The 15508-nt window shown below is 56.2% G+C and overlaps 1 protein-coding gene across 2 annotated transcripts; it reads left to right on the top strand.

Moving 5' to 3' along the window:
• The first annotated feature begins 526 nt into the window (after positions 1–526).
• On the top strand, positions 527–15508 carry BPIFB6 (BPI fold containing family B member 6). Of its 2 annotated transcripts, none has more exons than XM_066235336.1 (17): positions 527–587; positions 2695–2752; positions 3412–3519; positions 4765–4864; positions 6284–6388; positions 6808–6957; positions 7119–7182; positions 7624–7684; positions 8514–8605; positions 9389–9562; positions 10404–10457; positions 10837–11001; positions 11712–11779; positions 13033–13078; positions 14108–14171; positions 14592–14668; positions 15312–15508. In XM_066235336.1, exons 3-17 carry the CDS (start codon positions 3420–3422, stop codon positions 15342–15344), a joined length of 1353 nt encoding a protein of 450 aa, XP_066091433.1. In that variant the 5' UTR covers positions 527–587; positions 2695–2752; positions 3412–3419; the 3' UTR covers positions 15345–15508. The 2 variants fall into 2 exon arrangements, with proteins under 2 accessions (XP_066091433.1, XP_066091434.1); XM_066235337.1 differs by lacking the exon at positions 527–587 and adding an exon at positions 688–710.

Genomic DNA, 15508 nt, shown 5'->3' with positions numbered 1-15508 from the left:
CAGCTCCACCATCCCCTCTCCGGAGGCCTTTGTCTCTGACCGCAACCCCTTCTTCCCTCCCCTCCCTTCGACCTGGTGCAGTGGCTCCCCCCCCCCCCCCCCCCCGCAGCTGCCAGGAGCCCCCTCGGGACAAGGACCTCAGCTGCCTGCTTGCTGAGGCACCCCCACAGCCCAGCACGGGCATGGCACGCTGCAGGTGCTCAGTAAGTGTTTGTGGAAGGGACAGATGTGTGCCACCTGTGTGCCCAGCCTTGTGGGAGGCCCTGGGTCTGGGGCAGGGGGCCACATGAGCCCTGCTGCCTGCTCCGGTGCCCGGCCCTCCCCTCCCCCCCACCAGCACTCGCCCTTGTGCCGCCTCCTGGGCTTCCCAGCCACCTCCGCCCTCCATGCTGTTTACGTTGGAACAGACTGATGCGTTATATGAGCACTGAGGCTCCCGTTCTTTAGGCCTCTAGATAATTATCTGGGCCTTGTTAAATCCTTCATTATCTAAGCAGCTAATCAGGCGCCCAAATATAAGGGCTTCCTTGTCCCCAGGTCTAGAGGCAGGGGTCAGTCACCTGCAGGACGTCCCTGGGCTTGGCACGGTAAGGACAGGCCCCGCCTGGGGAACTCGCCCCGGAGAGCGTCCCCTCCGGCCCTGTCACTATCTGGATGAGTGCGCTGAGGCCCAGAGGAGGGGAAGGGGCTTGCCTGAGAGCACACGGCAAGTGAGCAAGTGGGTGGCGGGGCTGGGGCTCAGCTCGGTGTCCCGACCCCCACCCCGTGCTCCCTGCCTGACAGAGAGCCTCTAGACACGGCGGTCTTCCCCTGCTGTGGGACTTCGGGCAAGGTTGGGGAGACAGCAGGTCTGAGGGGCCTCCCTGGGCTTCATCAGCCCGGGCTCTGCTTTGCAGGAGCTCTGAGCTGAGCCAGGGTGGCGGGGCAGGGATGCGGGGTGGAGAGGCAGGTGGGGGGGTGCGGCAAGGGGTACAGGGTGGAGGGGTGGGTGGGGGAGGGGGGAGGCAGGGGTGCGGGGTGGAGGGGCGGGCGGGTGAGACAGGGGTGTGGACTGGAAGGGCTGGCGAGTGTGGCGGGGGTGCGGGGGTGGAGGGGCGGGCGGGTGAGACGGGTGTGGGCTGGAAGGGCTGGTGAGTGCGGCAGGGGTGCGGGGTGAAGGGGCGGGCAGGTGCCTCTGGGAGCCTTTGCCAGGTGGAGAATCACAATGAAGGACTCCGGGATGGAAAATGTGTGAGCAGTTGGGGGCAGCAGGAAACACTCCTCTGGGGGTGGGAGGGGTGAGGCGTGCAGCCAGGTTCACACTGCCATCTGTAGGGGCACTTGGGGGCGGAGGGGAGGCTCTCTGGAGGGGAGGCAAAGGCTGAAATCGAGACTGGAGGGACAAGCAGATTGTGGGTGGTGGGGGGAGGGCATTCTAAGAGGGAGGGACAGCTGAGGCAGAAGGAGAAGCACAGCCCGAAGCCAGACCCTGCCCCTGGCTGTCCCAGAACCCCCGCCCCACGAGGTTACCCCAAGTCGCTTAGTGTTTTAAGAGGGCAAAACATCCTGCCCAGAATGGCCGCAGCACCTGGTGTCCTTTGGGCCTGGGAATGGGGGGCTGGGTGGGAATGGGGGAAAGGGCTCAGTCTCTCCACCTGGGAGGTACAGCTGGGGCTGGAGGGGAGGTCTTCACCGAGCCCCTCCCACACTGGTCGCCCAGCACTGAACTTCCCAGTCCCTCCCGGTGTGAGTCGCCTAGGCCTGCACGTTCCCATGGCACACCCATATGTCTGTAGTGGCCAAGGGGACACCCAGCTCGCTGACTTTTATTTTCAAACCCAGATAGATATTTTAAAATTGAATGGGATGCACGAAAAACATATACTTTCATCTAGCAAATATTGATGGTCGGCTGGAATGTCTGCCCTGGGTTTTTAAATGCTGGCTGCTTCTTATCCATTCGGCCTCAGCCTAAGTATCTCCTCTTCACAGAGCTCTTCTCTGTTTACCCCCTCCACACACACACAGACACACGTACCCCATTCTACTCCTTCACTTCAAGATTCAGGAGGAGCGCCCTGGCCGGTTGGCTCAGTGGTAGAGCATCGGCCTGGCGTGCAGAAGTCCCGGGTTCGATTCCCGGCCAGGGCACACAGGAGAAGCGCCCATCTGCTTCTCCACCCCTCCCCCTCTCCTTCCTCTCTGTTTCTCTCTTCCCCTCCCGAAGCCAAGGCTCCATTGGAGCAAAGATGGCCCGGGCGCTGGGGATGGCTCCTTGGCCTCTGCCCCAGGCGCTAGAGTGGCTCTGGTTGCGACAGAGCGACCCCCCAGAAGGGCAGAGCATCGCCCCCTGGTGGGCGTGCCGGGTGGATCCCGGTCGGGCGCATGTGGGAGTCTGTCTGACTGTCTCTCCCCGTTTCTAGCTTCAGAAAAATACAAAAAAAAAAAAAAGATTCAGGAGGAGCAAGACTATCTCTGCCGTGTCTACCTGGTAGCCGGGTCTGCCTACCACATAGTAGGCACTCAATAAATGAGTGGTGAATGAATGTGTGAGTGGGTGAATGAAGGCATGCATGGGCGCAGAGTAGGTGCGCACCTCTGTGGATCAGGGGGGCCCTCATTAGCCCAGGCCTGCTGTCATGGGCCCAGCTGGACCCCCCCCCTTTTTGGGGTGACAGAGGCCAGGCCCTGTGGCCCCTTCTTGGTTTTTTTCAGCCACAGCTCAAAGCTGAGATAAACACGTGGCCTCTGGTTGGGAGACTCTCAGGTCTTGGTAAGTAGGAAGAAGGGATTGCTGGGGGCCAGGGGTGAATGGGAACTTTAAAGGGTCTGGGTTGGGAGGGCCTTACTCAGTTCTCTCCTCGCTGGCTAGGTGATCTCGGGTATGTGCCTCGACTTCCCCACTGGTGAAGGGATGTCACAAGGGGCTGTGAGGGGCTGTGAGCTGAGGTTTCTGGAAGTGAGACTGAGCTGGAGGAAGTGGGGGAGGCTATTGGCTATGTGGTGTCAAGGTGGGGGTCAGGGAGGTTGGTTCCCCCATTCTCACACTGCAGTGGGAACCCCTGAGTCAGGACGGGGTTGGAACCCCTCTGTGGTTCCAGCATTGCCTGGGACCGAGCCGCACTTGAGCTCATGAACCTCCCACCAAGCCCCTAGTGCAGGCTGGTCAGATGTATCATGCCCACAGGCGAGAAGACTGAGGCGTAGAGAGGGAGGTGCCCCACCAGGGGACACCCCAGAGGTCCTATGTTTAATGTGGCCACTCTTGGACCCCTCTGGAAGGTAGTGATGAGGGTTGCTTAGCTGGCTAGATTCCAGAGGCTCCTGGAGCCTGGAGGTCACCCAGGGGGCTCGGTCTGCTCTGGAGCATGGGAGGTCTCCAGGGGAAACGAGGGCCTGGTGGGCTGCGCCCGATTCAGGCCCTTGGCGCAGGCAAAGCCATGCTGCAGATCCTGTGTCTGGCGCTCTGCGGCCTGCTGACCTGCACACGAGCTGAGCCCGGGGCACTGCTGCGGTTGGGCATGGACGTCATGAACCTCGGTGAGCTGGCAGGCCTGGGTGGGAGGCCACGGGGGAGCTGGAAGAGGTGGTCCACAGTGACTGCTCACGTTTGCATGGCCTTGAGCAGACTATGATCCTCCTCGCACACTTACAAGCAAAATGGGCTGACTCGCCCAAGGTCTCTCCACAAGTTGGAGGCACAGCTGTAAATCCTGCCTCGTTGGAGCCCTTCCTTGGCCCTGATGGCAGGGGCTGGTGGCTACCAGCGGGCTGTGGGAGTGACAGACTGAAGCCAAACTCCAGCTCACCCAATAATTTGCTGTGTGATCTCAGGCAATGGACTTACCTTCTGTGTTGCTATCTGCTGCTTATCTGTCAATGTAAAGAAATGCAAAATAAGGTGACCAGCCCTTACCTGGAAGGATCAAATAAAATATGAGGCTAAAATCACCTGGGGGGGACTTGAATAAAATTATATTGTCCCCTTGAGCTCTGTGACTTCCAGGGAAAGGAAGTCACATCCAGGTGGAAAGGGCTGATGTTGGTTAGAGGCTCAGTATTTGTCCCCTCTCTGGGAGTCGGCCTGTGACCATTCTGGAGGAGTTCCTGGCAGTGTTATTTGGGGTTGGGGCCTGCAAGCCCGGGAATCAGAATGTCTTGGCACAGAGTCTGTGTTTTAACAAGATCCCAGATGGGTTTCCTAAACACCCAGGTGTGAGTGTGGCTGGGAGTCTCTATGATAAGCCCTCTGCAAACTGCTCTTGTTTCTCTGTGACTCCCACACCCCCCAGCCAGGCTGTACTTCTCACTGTTCCCTCACCATGCCACCTTCATCCCCCCTTCCCCACCTTTGCACCCTTGTACCCTCTGCCTGGAATAGCATCCTCTATCTCTTTGCAATCTGGTGAAAAACCCCTATCCTTCTCTCAAAAGCCAACCAACATGTCACCTCCTCCTGGCAGCCTTCCCTGGCTTTTCTTTTCCTGCCCTGAACCCTTTACATGGTTCCTCCAACTGCCTGCACTTATATAATGGCTCTTGCCACTCCTTACTGAGATTGCTGGTGATTCTGTCTCCCCCGTAAGGCTGCAGGAGGGCCAGGCATGACTCATTTCTGTGTCCCTGGATTGCCACCCAGCTCAGGGTGGGGCACAGTGCCTGTGGGGCACATAGCGGTACCCCTCGTAAGTGGCATGGGCTTGGGAATGCCAGAGAAACTGGCCCAGGGCAGGGACGCAGTGAGGAGCCCAGCTGAGTGCCTCTCGGGACCCGTCCCCTTTCCAGAGGTCCAGAGAGCTATGAACGAGAGCCACATCCTGGAGAAGATGGCAGCGGAGGCCGGCAAGAAACGTCCGGGGGTGAAACCCATCAAGGGCATCACTGAGTGAGCGGAGGAGGGGCTTTGTGTGCGAAGGGTGATGGCTAGGGCAGGGGGTGGTGGGGAGCGTCGTGCAGGGGCTGGAGAAGGCAGGTGGGACAGCGAGTGCAGGGGGTGGGGCCTCTTCCCTGCCTTGTTGCCAGCTTGCTCTGTGACCCTGAGCCAGGCCTCAGTCTCTGCAGAATCATTCACTGAGGACGATTCCTGCCCTGTTGTGAGCAGGGTCATTGGGAGGAGGAAGCGAGGTCAAAAGTCAAACTCGAGTTCCCAGCATGCAGCAGGAGCCCACGGGAAAGTATGTGAAATTGAATGAAAAATCTTCAAACGGCAGAGCTGGAAAGGTGTCAACAATCTTCTAAGGACAGGGGCACCCTGGTTCCATTGCAAGTGCCCTGTGGGGTGGGTTGGTAGGGGCTGCCTGGAATGAGGTACTGAGGAGGCACCCTCTGGACTGGGATCGATTAGTAATGTCTGCCAAGAGCTCAGGGCGGGCGGGATTAGGTAGATGTGCTAATAACATCTCTGTTATCCCAGATCCCAGACGGGTGGTTCTCAACTAGGGGTGATATTTGCCTTCAAGGGACATTTGGCAATGTCTGGAGACATTTTTGGTTGTCATGACTTACTGGGGTGAGGGTGGACAGGTGCTTCCAGGGCCCCTAGTGGGTAGAAGCCAGAGATGCTACTAAACATCCTACATTGCACAGCACTGCTCCCCACAACAAAGAATTACCCTGCCCCAAATGTCAATAGTGCCGAGGGTGAGGGACCCTGATCCTACTAACAAGCCTCTTCACTTTGCCAATGGGGAAACTGAGGCTCAGAGAAGGGAAAGGTGCCGCCCAGGGTCACACCGTCGGCCAGGTATCTCGATGCACACGTGATGAGTGTTTTCTGTGTACGCACTGGTTCATGTCCAGCCTTCGGTTTGTGTTTCACATTGTGAGGCACACGTATCCATCTGACATGGGATAAGGCAGGGATCCCCAAACTACGGCCCGTGGGCCTCATGCAGCCCCCTGAGGCCATTTATCCGGCCCCCACCGCATTTCTGGAAGGGGCACCTCTTTCATTGGTGGTCAGTGAGAGGAGCATAGTTCCCATTGAAATACTGGTCAGTTTGTTGACTTAAATTTACTTGTTCTTTATTTTAAATATTGTATTTGTTCCTGTTTTGTTTTGTTTTTTTACTTTAAAATAAGATGTGCAGTGTGCATAGGGATTTGTTCATAGTTTTTTTATAGTCTGGTCCTCCAACGGTCTGAGGGACAGTGAACTGGCCCCCTGTGTAAAAAGTTTAAGGACCCCTGGGATAAGGGATACATCTAAGTCATCCCCAGCATGGTGGGGGAGGAGCAGGTCGAGGGCCCGGCTGGGTCTCACCTGCCCTGATCTCACTGCCGTGGACATCTGTCCCCCTCCTAGCATGAAGGTGAAGGGCGTGCAGCTACCTGTCATCACACTGAACTTCACACCAGGGGTGGGCATCTTCCAGTGTGTGTCCACCGGCATGACCATCACAGGCAAAAGGTGAACGTGGCCGGGGAGGAGAAGAGGGGAGGAGAATGGTGTCCTTGTCCCACCCTTCCATGCACCTTTATCGAGTACCTGCTATGTCCTCCCTGGGTGTTGTGGTCTGAGATGATTTCTACCTTCGATGGGAACCAGACCCGAGCACAGACGACCGCAGAGGGAATGTTTAACCCAGGACAGAGGAGGCCCAGGCAGGCTCAGGGGGTCAGGAAAAGCCTTTTGGAGAATGTGACAGCAAGAGGGGAGAGGAATGACTGGTTTTGTGACCTTGGGCAGGTCCCATCCCCTTTTCTGTCCCGTGTGGGTGGTCCCTCACCCCCTTCCCCTCCCAGAGCTTCCGAGAATGTGGGCAAAGAGGCGATAAGGTAGACACGGTGGCAGAGATGCCCACGATGCCTGGGTACCCTCTCTTCCAGCTTCATTGGTAAAAGAATGGAGATCAATGTGGCCATGAACATCACAGCCACCAACCGGATTTTGCAGGATGAGGAGACGGGCCTCCCCACATTCAAGAGCGAGGGCTGTGAGGTCATCCTGGTCAGCGTGAAGACCAACCTGCCCAGCAAGTGAGGGGCTCTGTGGCCGGGGAGGAAGGCGGGGCTCCCGCTGCCACCCTGGCTCCACACCCCACTTCCTTAGCCATGGCACCTCCTGAAACATGTCCCTGTGTGTGTCCCGTGCCTAACCGCCTACCACCTGTGTCCCTCTCCTCATTTTCTCTGTCTAGCATGATGCCTAATGTTGTCAACAAGTTCCTGGACAGCACCCTACACAAAGTTCTCCCCGGCCTGGTGAGCGCCTGACGCAAGCCTCTACCCCTCACCCATGGGAGTGCTTTGACCAGGGCTGGCAGGTGCATTTCATCTCGGCTGCTGACTCTGATTGACTGATAGTGGCCGAGGAGGGTTCTGAGGCTGTGGCCAGCTCAGTGGGAGATTGTGCCGTGATCATCTAGTGATGTCTGCCATGAGCACAGGCTAAGGAAATGGTGGGCTGCACCTCACAGCTTGCCAACCCTGTCCAGACTACTGATCACTGCGGAATGAGTCCTCGCTGATTTTGCGGGCTGGGGTCAGGTTCTGCCAGTAACTTTCCATTTTACTGTGGCTTCGATTGCCCCCCAGTCCCTGTCCCACCAGGGCTCTCGGGACCCCCCGTGGAGTACCATTCAGCTGTGAGGAGTGAGGCCCTCCACGCAGGAGCCCTCAGCCCAGCACCTTTTCTGCTTCCAGATGTGTCCAGCCATTGATGCTGTCCTGGTGTATGTGAACAAGAAGTGGGCCAACCTGTGTGGTGAGTGACCCTGGCCATGTCTCGCTCCTACGTGGGGATATCAGGACGGTAGGACTTTGAGGTCCCACTCCCCGCTCAAGTGCCTGCTCCCAGTGCAGCCTGGGAACTAGAGGAGGTCGGAGGTTGGAGGTCAGAGGTCGGAGGTCATGGTGTCTGGCCGTCCTCCCACTGTCCAAGGGGAAAGCTTGAGACCCTGAGGGACTGTGGGTCCTTGCCTCTTAGCTCCCCATTCATTGTTTATCCATCACTCGCCAGACCCCAAGGACAGCAGTGCCTGTGTGTGGGCTCTTCCACACGCCTTGTCCCTGCATAGTAATCCCGGTAGCGGTGCTATCTCTTTCCTTTGCCAAGGACATCTGCCCCCTCCATCTTCTCGGGGTCCACAGGACTCTCCAGTCAGGGGTGCAGAGAGGAAAGCCCCATAGCTGGGAATGAAGAAGGCAGTTTATTTATGTTCCCAACAGTGTGTCCTGGGACCAGTCGCTTTATTCCTACAAGCCTCAGTTTGCTCGTCTGTAAAATAGAGCTGATAATCTTGACCCCGTCAGTCTATGGTGAGAACTGAGCTGTGACAGCCCTTGGTAAACTCGCGAGCTCTGTGCCTGTGGAGCGATGGGAGCAGGCGTGGTTTTCCAGGTCAGGCACCACGGCCCCCATTCTATAGATGGAATTACTGGGACCCGGAGGTGCTAAGTAATTCCCCTCGTGTGACATGGAGGGCCCGGGCTCCTGGCGTGCAGGTCAGGCGCAGGCGGAGGTTGGCCAAGGCTGGCATCTCTGGGCTGCCTCTGGTTGGCACCTCTCTAAGTGGGCCCTCCTCTTCACACAGCCCCCATGCCCATAGGCCAGGTGGGCATTGTGAAGTATACCCTGACGTCCGTACCAACCACCACCTCCAGCTACATCCAAGTGGACTTCAGCGTAAGCACCAGGGGGTCGCCAGGGGTCTGGGGTCTCAGGCTCACCGGCCTGAGTGGTGAGGCTGTCTGGGGCCATGTCTCCTTGCAGACCAGGCCCCCCCTATGCGAGTCTTCCCAGACCCTGGGGTCCCTGCCCTCTTCCTGCTCTCGACTCGAGCCCTGAGTCCCTGAGCTGACTTCCGGGACTGCCGACTCCACACTCACACCTCCTCCTGTGGCCGTCTGCTCCTCCCCGTGTGGCTCACCCAGTCGTACCTCACCATTGTACAGATGGGAACACTGAGGCCCGGGAGGAGGCCGGGCTTAGCTACCGTCCCACCGTGAGTTGGTGGCAGAGTTGGGGCCTCACCGGGTTTCCAGAGCTGCAGGTGACTAGGTGACATGCACCTTCCAGAAACAGGAAGGAAAATCCCAAGAAGTTATAAATATTTCCCTGCAAAGCCTTTTCCCAGCCTGGTTCTTACAGGCTCTGCATTATTTTCCACCTAACTTTTCTTCTGAGAAAGAAACAGAAAACTTGTTCTGCATAAGTGGAGGCTCAGCCCGTTAGAGTCAGGTTAGCTGAGGCTACTTAACCAATCCTAGGAGAAGCCACCAGTGGTGTCGTGACTGACGTCCTCACCCTACAGGCCTCCATCCACCCGTCTGGACCCTGGGTGGGTCGAGCCATCTGGTGACTTGCTGACTTAGGGCTGGTTGGAGTGCCACCAGTTTGCAGGACTGAGACTCACCCCTAGCCGCCGTCCCTCGTGGCCGGGGCTGAGAGTTCTCCGCTGTCCCCCAGCCTGTCGTGCAGCAACAAGGGGGCAGCACCATTCAGCTTGCTGAGACCGGGAAGGCCCCCGGCTTCCCCAAGGACTATGTTGAAGGCTCCTCCCAGCTGCTGCTCTCGGACGCCTTGCTCACAGCAGAACTTGCCCTTCTGCAGACATCCTTGGACTTGAACATCCATAAGATGGTGAGCTGCCTGGTGCCAAGCCCTGCCCCCCCCCAGCTGCCTCTGCCCTCTGCAATGACAGTCCCTGCCCGGTGTGTCCATTCATGGAGTTATCCTGGGGTTGTAGGCAACACTAGGCCTGGGAGATGCCAGGACTGGTTTAGGTTTCTATCATTAGTTAATCCTGCCATCCACCATCTCTCTGGCCGTGTAACCACCATCTACTCATCCATCTGTCCGTCCATCCATCCATCCATCCATCCATCTATCCATCTTCACTGATCCATCCATTCATCTTCCCATCCATGTATCCCCCATCCTTCCATCTACCTTTCCATCCTTCCTTATACCCATTAAGCTATCCATCAGCCACTCTTTCATTCATTTTATCATAACTTCCCACCATCTTTGCATCCACCTATCCTCCCATTCATTATTCCTTTCATTCTTTCACCTACCCACCCCCCTGGCCATCTATTATTCATTCTCACTCTTCACCCATGCATCCTCCCCACCACCACCTACTCAACTTTTCATCCGTTTCCCCATCCATCTATCCATTTATGAATCCATCCATTCACCCTCCCCCTCGTTACATTTGCTCGTTCCCATGGGTCAGCCTGCCTTTTCGTCTGACATTGTCTCAGTATTTAACGTTGTACTAAGAGCTGTGAGCACCGGCATGGGTAAGCTCCAGGTCTGGGCTGGGCTGCCCTGCAGTTCGTTATCTACTTAATCGCAGAGTGACAAGAGTTTTGATGAAGGGACCCTCAGAGACCACACCTTATTGAGCCAGAGGAGATGTTTGTTTGGATGGTCAGGGGAGGCTTCAGTAATCCTAACCTTGATTTACCTTTTGTAGATTGGTAAGCTGTCCCCACAAACCACCAAGACACTGGCTGGCTTCATCCCTGAAGTGAGTGCCCCAACCACCCACCAGCACCACCGCATTGCCCTGCTCTGCCCTGCCCTCTAGTCGAAGGGACAGGAGACTGGGAGGCAGCTTCTCAATGCTCATCTCCCTTTTCCAGGCTGGAATCATCGGGACTTCCCCACAGAGCTCTCCTTGGGCCAGCGTTCGTGCACCGTACTTTCTGTGTCCAATAATATAGAGATAGCCAGATTGTCTGTATTGCGCCTTTCACTTCCTGATAGACACCCCCCGCCCCCCAGCCTTTGCGTGTTGTACTTCCTGTGCCCAGGGTAGAATCACCTGTTTCACGACAGACTCCTGGTTTCAGCTGAAGCCACCAGTCTGAGGGGCGGCTCTGAGGGGAGTGTTTTGGTTTCTGTAGGTAGCTGAGGCCTATCCCAAGCCGAAGTCCTTGGTGACTCAGATTAGGATAAACAAGCCCCCCAAGGTCACCATGAACTCAGGCGAGAGCCTGCTGTATCTCCACGGCACCCTGGAGATGTTCGCTGCTCAGTGGCCTCCTGCGCCCCTCTTTCTCCTGGAAGCGGTGCGTAGAATCTGTTCCCCATTTAAGCCCAACCTGTTGGAAGGTGGGATTTCAGCTGGTAGCCAAGTAATGGATTGAAGGGTTCTTAGTTCATCTCAATCGCGTGGTCCGAACCTGCCAGACCTTGCCGTCTGGTGTCTGACCCTCAGCTCTGCCTCTGAGACTCTGAATGGCTAGAAAGATCAGCACACTGAGGGTCAGTAGGGTAGTCCTTCCTTTTTCTCTCCTCCCTCTCTCCCTCCCTCCCTTCAACAACCGTTAGCATTTGTAAGGGCTCCACAGGGGGACCACAGGAACCTGGAGAGATCCCAGGGGGATCCTTGAGGGAATCACAAAGGACTTACTTCCCAGAGGAGACAGACCTGAGTGGGGAGTTGAAGGGTGAGCAAGAGGAGGCCAGGAAAGGGGTTAATGTTGGGGAGGCTGGTGATGGGGGCCACTCCAGGCAGAGGTCACAGGGTGTGAACAGGAATCTATAAATGTGCCAGGTATTTTTGAGGGTGCTGTCCTGGGCCAGGTACCAGGAGGGATGAGAAGCCGGGGCCCGGGTCATGGGGAGACCGCTGGGCTCAGTTCCTGGAGATGAGATGGGCAGAGTGGAAGACCCTCGCCATCTGGCTGTAGCGGTGGATGGGAAGGTGGTAGAACTTCCGGTTTTACCAGCCCTGATAGAGGGCCCACCGCCTTCTCTCTCTTCCCCCCCATGCCAGCACTTCAACCTGCAAATTCAGTACTCAGTGCATGAGGACCGGCTGCAGATGACCACCTCTCTGAACAGGTAGAGTCTGCTGCCCAAGCTGGCATCCCTGTACCCCTCCCTGCCCGGGCATTGCCAACACCAGTCGTTTTCCTGCTCCAGGGTCTTTCTCTGATCCATCCGGCACAGTCCACACGGCCAGGCCGACCCGGTCACTGTTCCTGCTCTAGAACCCTCAGTGGCTCCCCATTGTCTATGATCTGTTCTTAGATCTTGGCTTTGCTCTAGAACCCTCAGTGGCTCCCCATTGTCTATGATTTGTTCTCAGATCTTGGCCTGGCACTCAAGGCTCTTCTCAAACTCTCTCTCCACTGCTCGCACTGTTCCACTAGGGTCTTGCACAGTAGGTCTAATCGTGGGCCCACGCATGTCCCTTTCCCGTTTAATAGGCCTTTGCCCATACCGTCCCATTGCCACTAAGCGCCTAGCTCGATTGCTCGATTGCTGCTTCCTCCAGACAGCCTTTCCTTATGCTAATAACAGCTAACATTTATAGAGCGCCATCTACATGTGAGGCTCCAGCTACTTACATACACCACATTCACTATCTCACGTCAACATCCTAGTTGTACCTTTAAGATGTTCATTCATTGTCTAATAGTTTTAACAAAGTTGCCAAAGCTGCTTCTCAGTGGTCTACCATGGGTCACACGGCCAACCCTAAGCTAATCACCATGACTGCTCTGATTGGAATGCTCTGATTGGTCAGGCTTGGGTCATGTGCCCAGGCTGGGGGCTCTGGGTTCAGCCCCACCTGAATGTCTTGTAATGAAGGAGAAAACGGAGGATCTGTTACTGGACTAGAGAACAGATGCTGGGAAGATAAAGCCACCAGATGAGCATTGCGTGGCCTATTCTGGAGCCAACGTGGATTAGTGCCTATTGGAGACCATGCGGGGGATGAGGCTGGGTGAGGGGTCCTAACTCTGTGTCCTTCAAGGACCCGAGACTAATAAGTTGGGTGGCAGATCTCTGCATAGCTGGCCTTGGACAGGAGCAATAGACATGGCTAAGGGTCCCCGAGGGAAGAGTCAGGACCAATGAGAGGAGGCAGTGGTCTGAGCTGTGGGTAACGGGATGGGCTGTAATGAAAGGTAGTGAGGGCCCCATCAAAGATATCAGGCAAGCAGAGGTTTATAATAAACACCCAATTGGAAGACATAGAGGAACTTCTGCATGGGGTAGGGGCTGGAGTGTTTGAGATCCCCTTTCTCCGGGGCCAGGGGCAGTGGCTCAGCCTGACCTCTCCCTCCTTGTTTCCTTGTGCCCCTCAGATTACTGAGCCTGTCCCGGGTGTCCTCATCGATTGGGGCCTTCAATGTAAGTGTCCCAAGTGCTTCTGCCTCGTGTGGCAAGGCTGGGCCTAGTCTCTCTTGGGACTGTAGGGAAAGGCCCCGAAATGAAGGCAAAGTAAACAGAACAGGTCACTGTGGGGTTTCGAGTCCTGACCTTGGGAAGGTCACTCAGGCTCTCTGAGTCCCTGTTTCCTTTTCCAGGTAGAATCCGGACATCTCCTTGGATTGTTTTTTTTTTTTAAATTTATTTATTTTATTTTTTATTTTTACTTTATTTATTCATTTTTTAGAGAGGAGAGAGACAGAGGAGAGAGAGACAGAGAGAGAGAAGGGGGGAGGAGCTGGAAGCATCAACTCCCATATGTGCCTTGACCAGGCAAGCCCAGGGTTTCGAACCGGCGACCTCAGCATTTCTAGGTCCATGCTTTATCCACTGTGCCACCACAGGTCAGGCTCCTTGGATTGGTTTTTAAAAACACTGCCATGCATAGCATCAGCCTGAGCTGGCTTGGTTGACCTCACTTTCCTTTTTATTAGTCTCTGTAGCCTCATAGCCCAACACAGAACGTGACCCACGTGCTAGAAATAATATCAACAACAATGGTACTTACTGAACAATGTTCTGGGCTCTGTGTTTTACCCAAACCCACTGAAGCCACGGGAGTGGGTGCGGTTATATTACGCGTCCACAGATGGAGAGACTGAGGTGCGGACAGGTAGTGAGTGAACGGCTGATCACAGCTACTAAGTTTTCTGTAGGAGCAGGAGTGGGGACCTCGAGCCTCCAGTGTCTCCTGAATTCCTCTGGGCCTGCACCCTGACCCAAGGCCCACATGTCCCCTGAACAGGGACTAGGCAGAGGTCACAGGCATCAGCCTATAGTTACACAGGGGCAGGCCCAATTCTGAGGCCAGCTGGGCAAGTTATTTGTGTCTCTAATATTCATTCCTGTGGTCCCCAGACCCAGTTGGACTGAGGGCTGAAAACTGTTGTTGAGTTGAATCGAATGATGGGACGTGGGTATGTTCTCTCTTCTCTCCCCTCCCCCCCACAGGAGAAGGCATTGACTGGCGTTGTCACCCATCTTCTCCGAGAAGCCTGCGTCCCGGCTGTCAATGGTGAGGGCTCCCACAGGCTTTGCTTTCGCCGGTGCCCAGGAGCACCCTGAGCAGAGAGGAAGGCCACCTTGCTGGTCCCAAAGCCCCTCCACTGGCCCCAGATGGGGGAAGCTAAAAGGGAGTGAATAGTTATTGCTGAGTCTTTGGGGCTAATGTAGTCTTAATGTCACCTCTTTAGGGACAAAGACCCCCTCCTACAATTTGGGACCCTTGACCCTTGACCCCACACCCTGAGTCAGATATTAACCCAGACCTGGGATGTCAATACATGGTAATCTGGCCTATGCAATCTATACCTGTGTAGCCAGCAGACATCATGAATCGATCACAGCACGGTTTCCCACTACTCTGCTGCAGGCAGCCACTCCTTAATCAACTGCAGAGCAGTCAGGCTGACACGACTCTCACTGTATTTCTCAGGTGTGCTCCAAGTCGGGCTTCCACTGCCAGACTTCCTGGACATCAATTACAACCTGGCAGAGCTGGACATAGTCGAGGTGAGGAAAGGAACTGGGGAAGGCCATGTCACTCAACACTTTCCGCCAATGAGTGATGAGTGAAAGCCTGCCTCTCTCTGTGTGGAGGGAGGGGAGCTCAGGAGGGCTGGGGCCACCAGTACCATCCTGCCAGCCCCTGAGCGGTGCCCGCCTGTCAGAACCTGGCCCCCCTTGGGCCGAGGGGCTCCCCAGAAGGAAACGTGACTTCTGCTACCGCAGGCAGACTACCCCACCTTTCTCTACGCCTCTGTTTTTCTGTGCTGGAGATGAGGGTGGTAGCACGGGTCCCTGCCCCAGAGCACTGTAATGACCATTCACAGAGATACTTCACCTAAAGCCATTCAGTAAGTGCTCAATCAGTATTAGCTTCCCCCGCATGCCAGGCATTGCGCGTAGGGCATTGCATGTGCATTTTGCTCATGCTGCTTCTCCAGTGTGGGAGGTAGGGGTGCTTGTCCCCACGCGATCACTGAGAAAACCGAAGCTCAGAGAGGGGAGGGATCACAGGGCCAGCCTCATTCATCCTTTGCTCTTAAACACTGGCTTCCGTTCCCTGGCTGCGGCCCCGGTCCATCCCGTTCTGCGCCCGGGTGGCCCCATCTTTGCTCCCTCCATGCCCGCCTGGCCCTTTGCCTCCTGCCAGAATGCCCTGGTGATGGACTTGAAGCTGGACTGACCGGGACGGGAGTCAGCTGCCAGTGCCCGCACACGACCAGTCGGCTGGGTGCCGTGGAGGAGCCCGAATTGGGAATTGGGGCCGGGTGGGCCTGGCGCCCCACCCCCATTGGCTGCCTCCTTTAACAAGGAACGAACAGGAGGGACCTGGGGAGGGGCCTGGGC

The sequence above is a fragment of the Saccopteryx bilineata genome, chromosome 6 (assembly GCF_036850765.1).
Source record: "Saccopteryx bilineata isolate mSacBil1 chromosome 6, mSacBil1_pri_phased_curated, whole genome shotgun sequence".
Classification (NCBI taxonomy): Eukaryota; Metazoa; Chordata; class Mammalia; order Chiroptera; family Emballonuridae; genus Saccopteryx; species Saccopteryx bilineata.
This window is presented reverse-complemented; position numbering and strand designations above follow the sequence as displayed.

Coding starts and splice junctions, on each gene's coding strand:
- BPIFB6 (XM_066235336.1), top strand. CDS start 3,420: ATGCTGCAGATCCTGTGTCTGGCGCTCTGCGGCCTGCTGACCTGCACA. Junction 3,520..4,764: donor CATGGACGTCATGAACCTCG/GTGAGCTGGCAG, acceptor TCCCCTTTCCAG/AGGTCCAGAGAGCTATGAAC. Junction 7,685..8,513: donor GAAGTGGGCCAACCTGTGTG/GTGAGTGACCCT, acceptor CTCTTCACACAG/CCCCCATGCCCATAGGCCAG.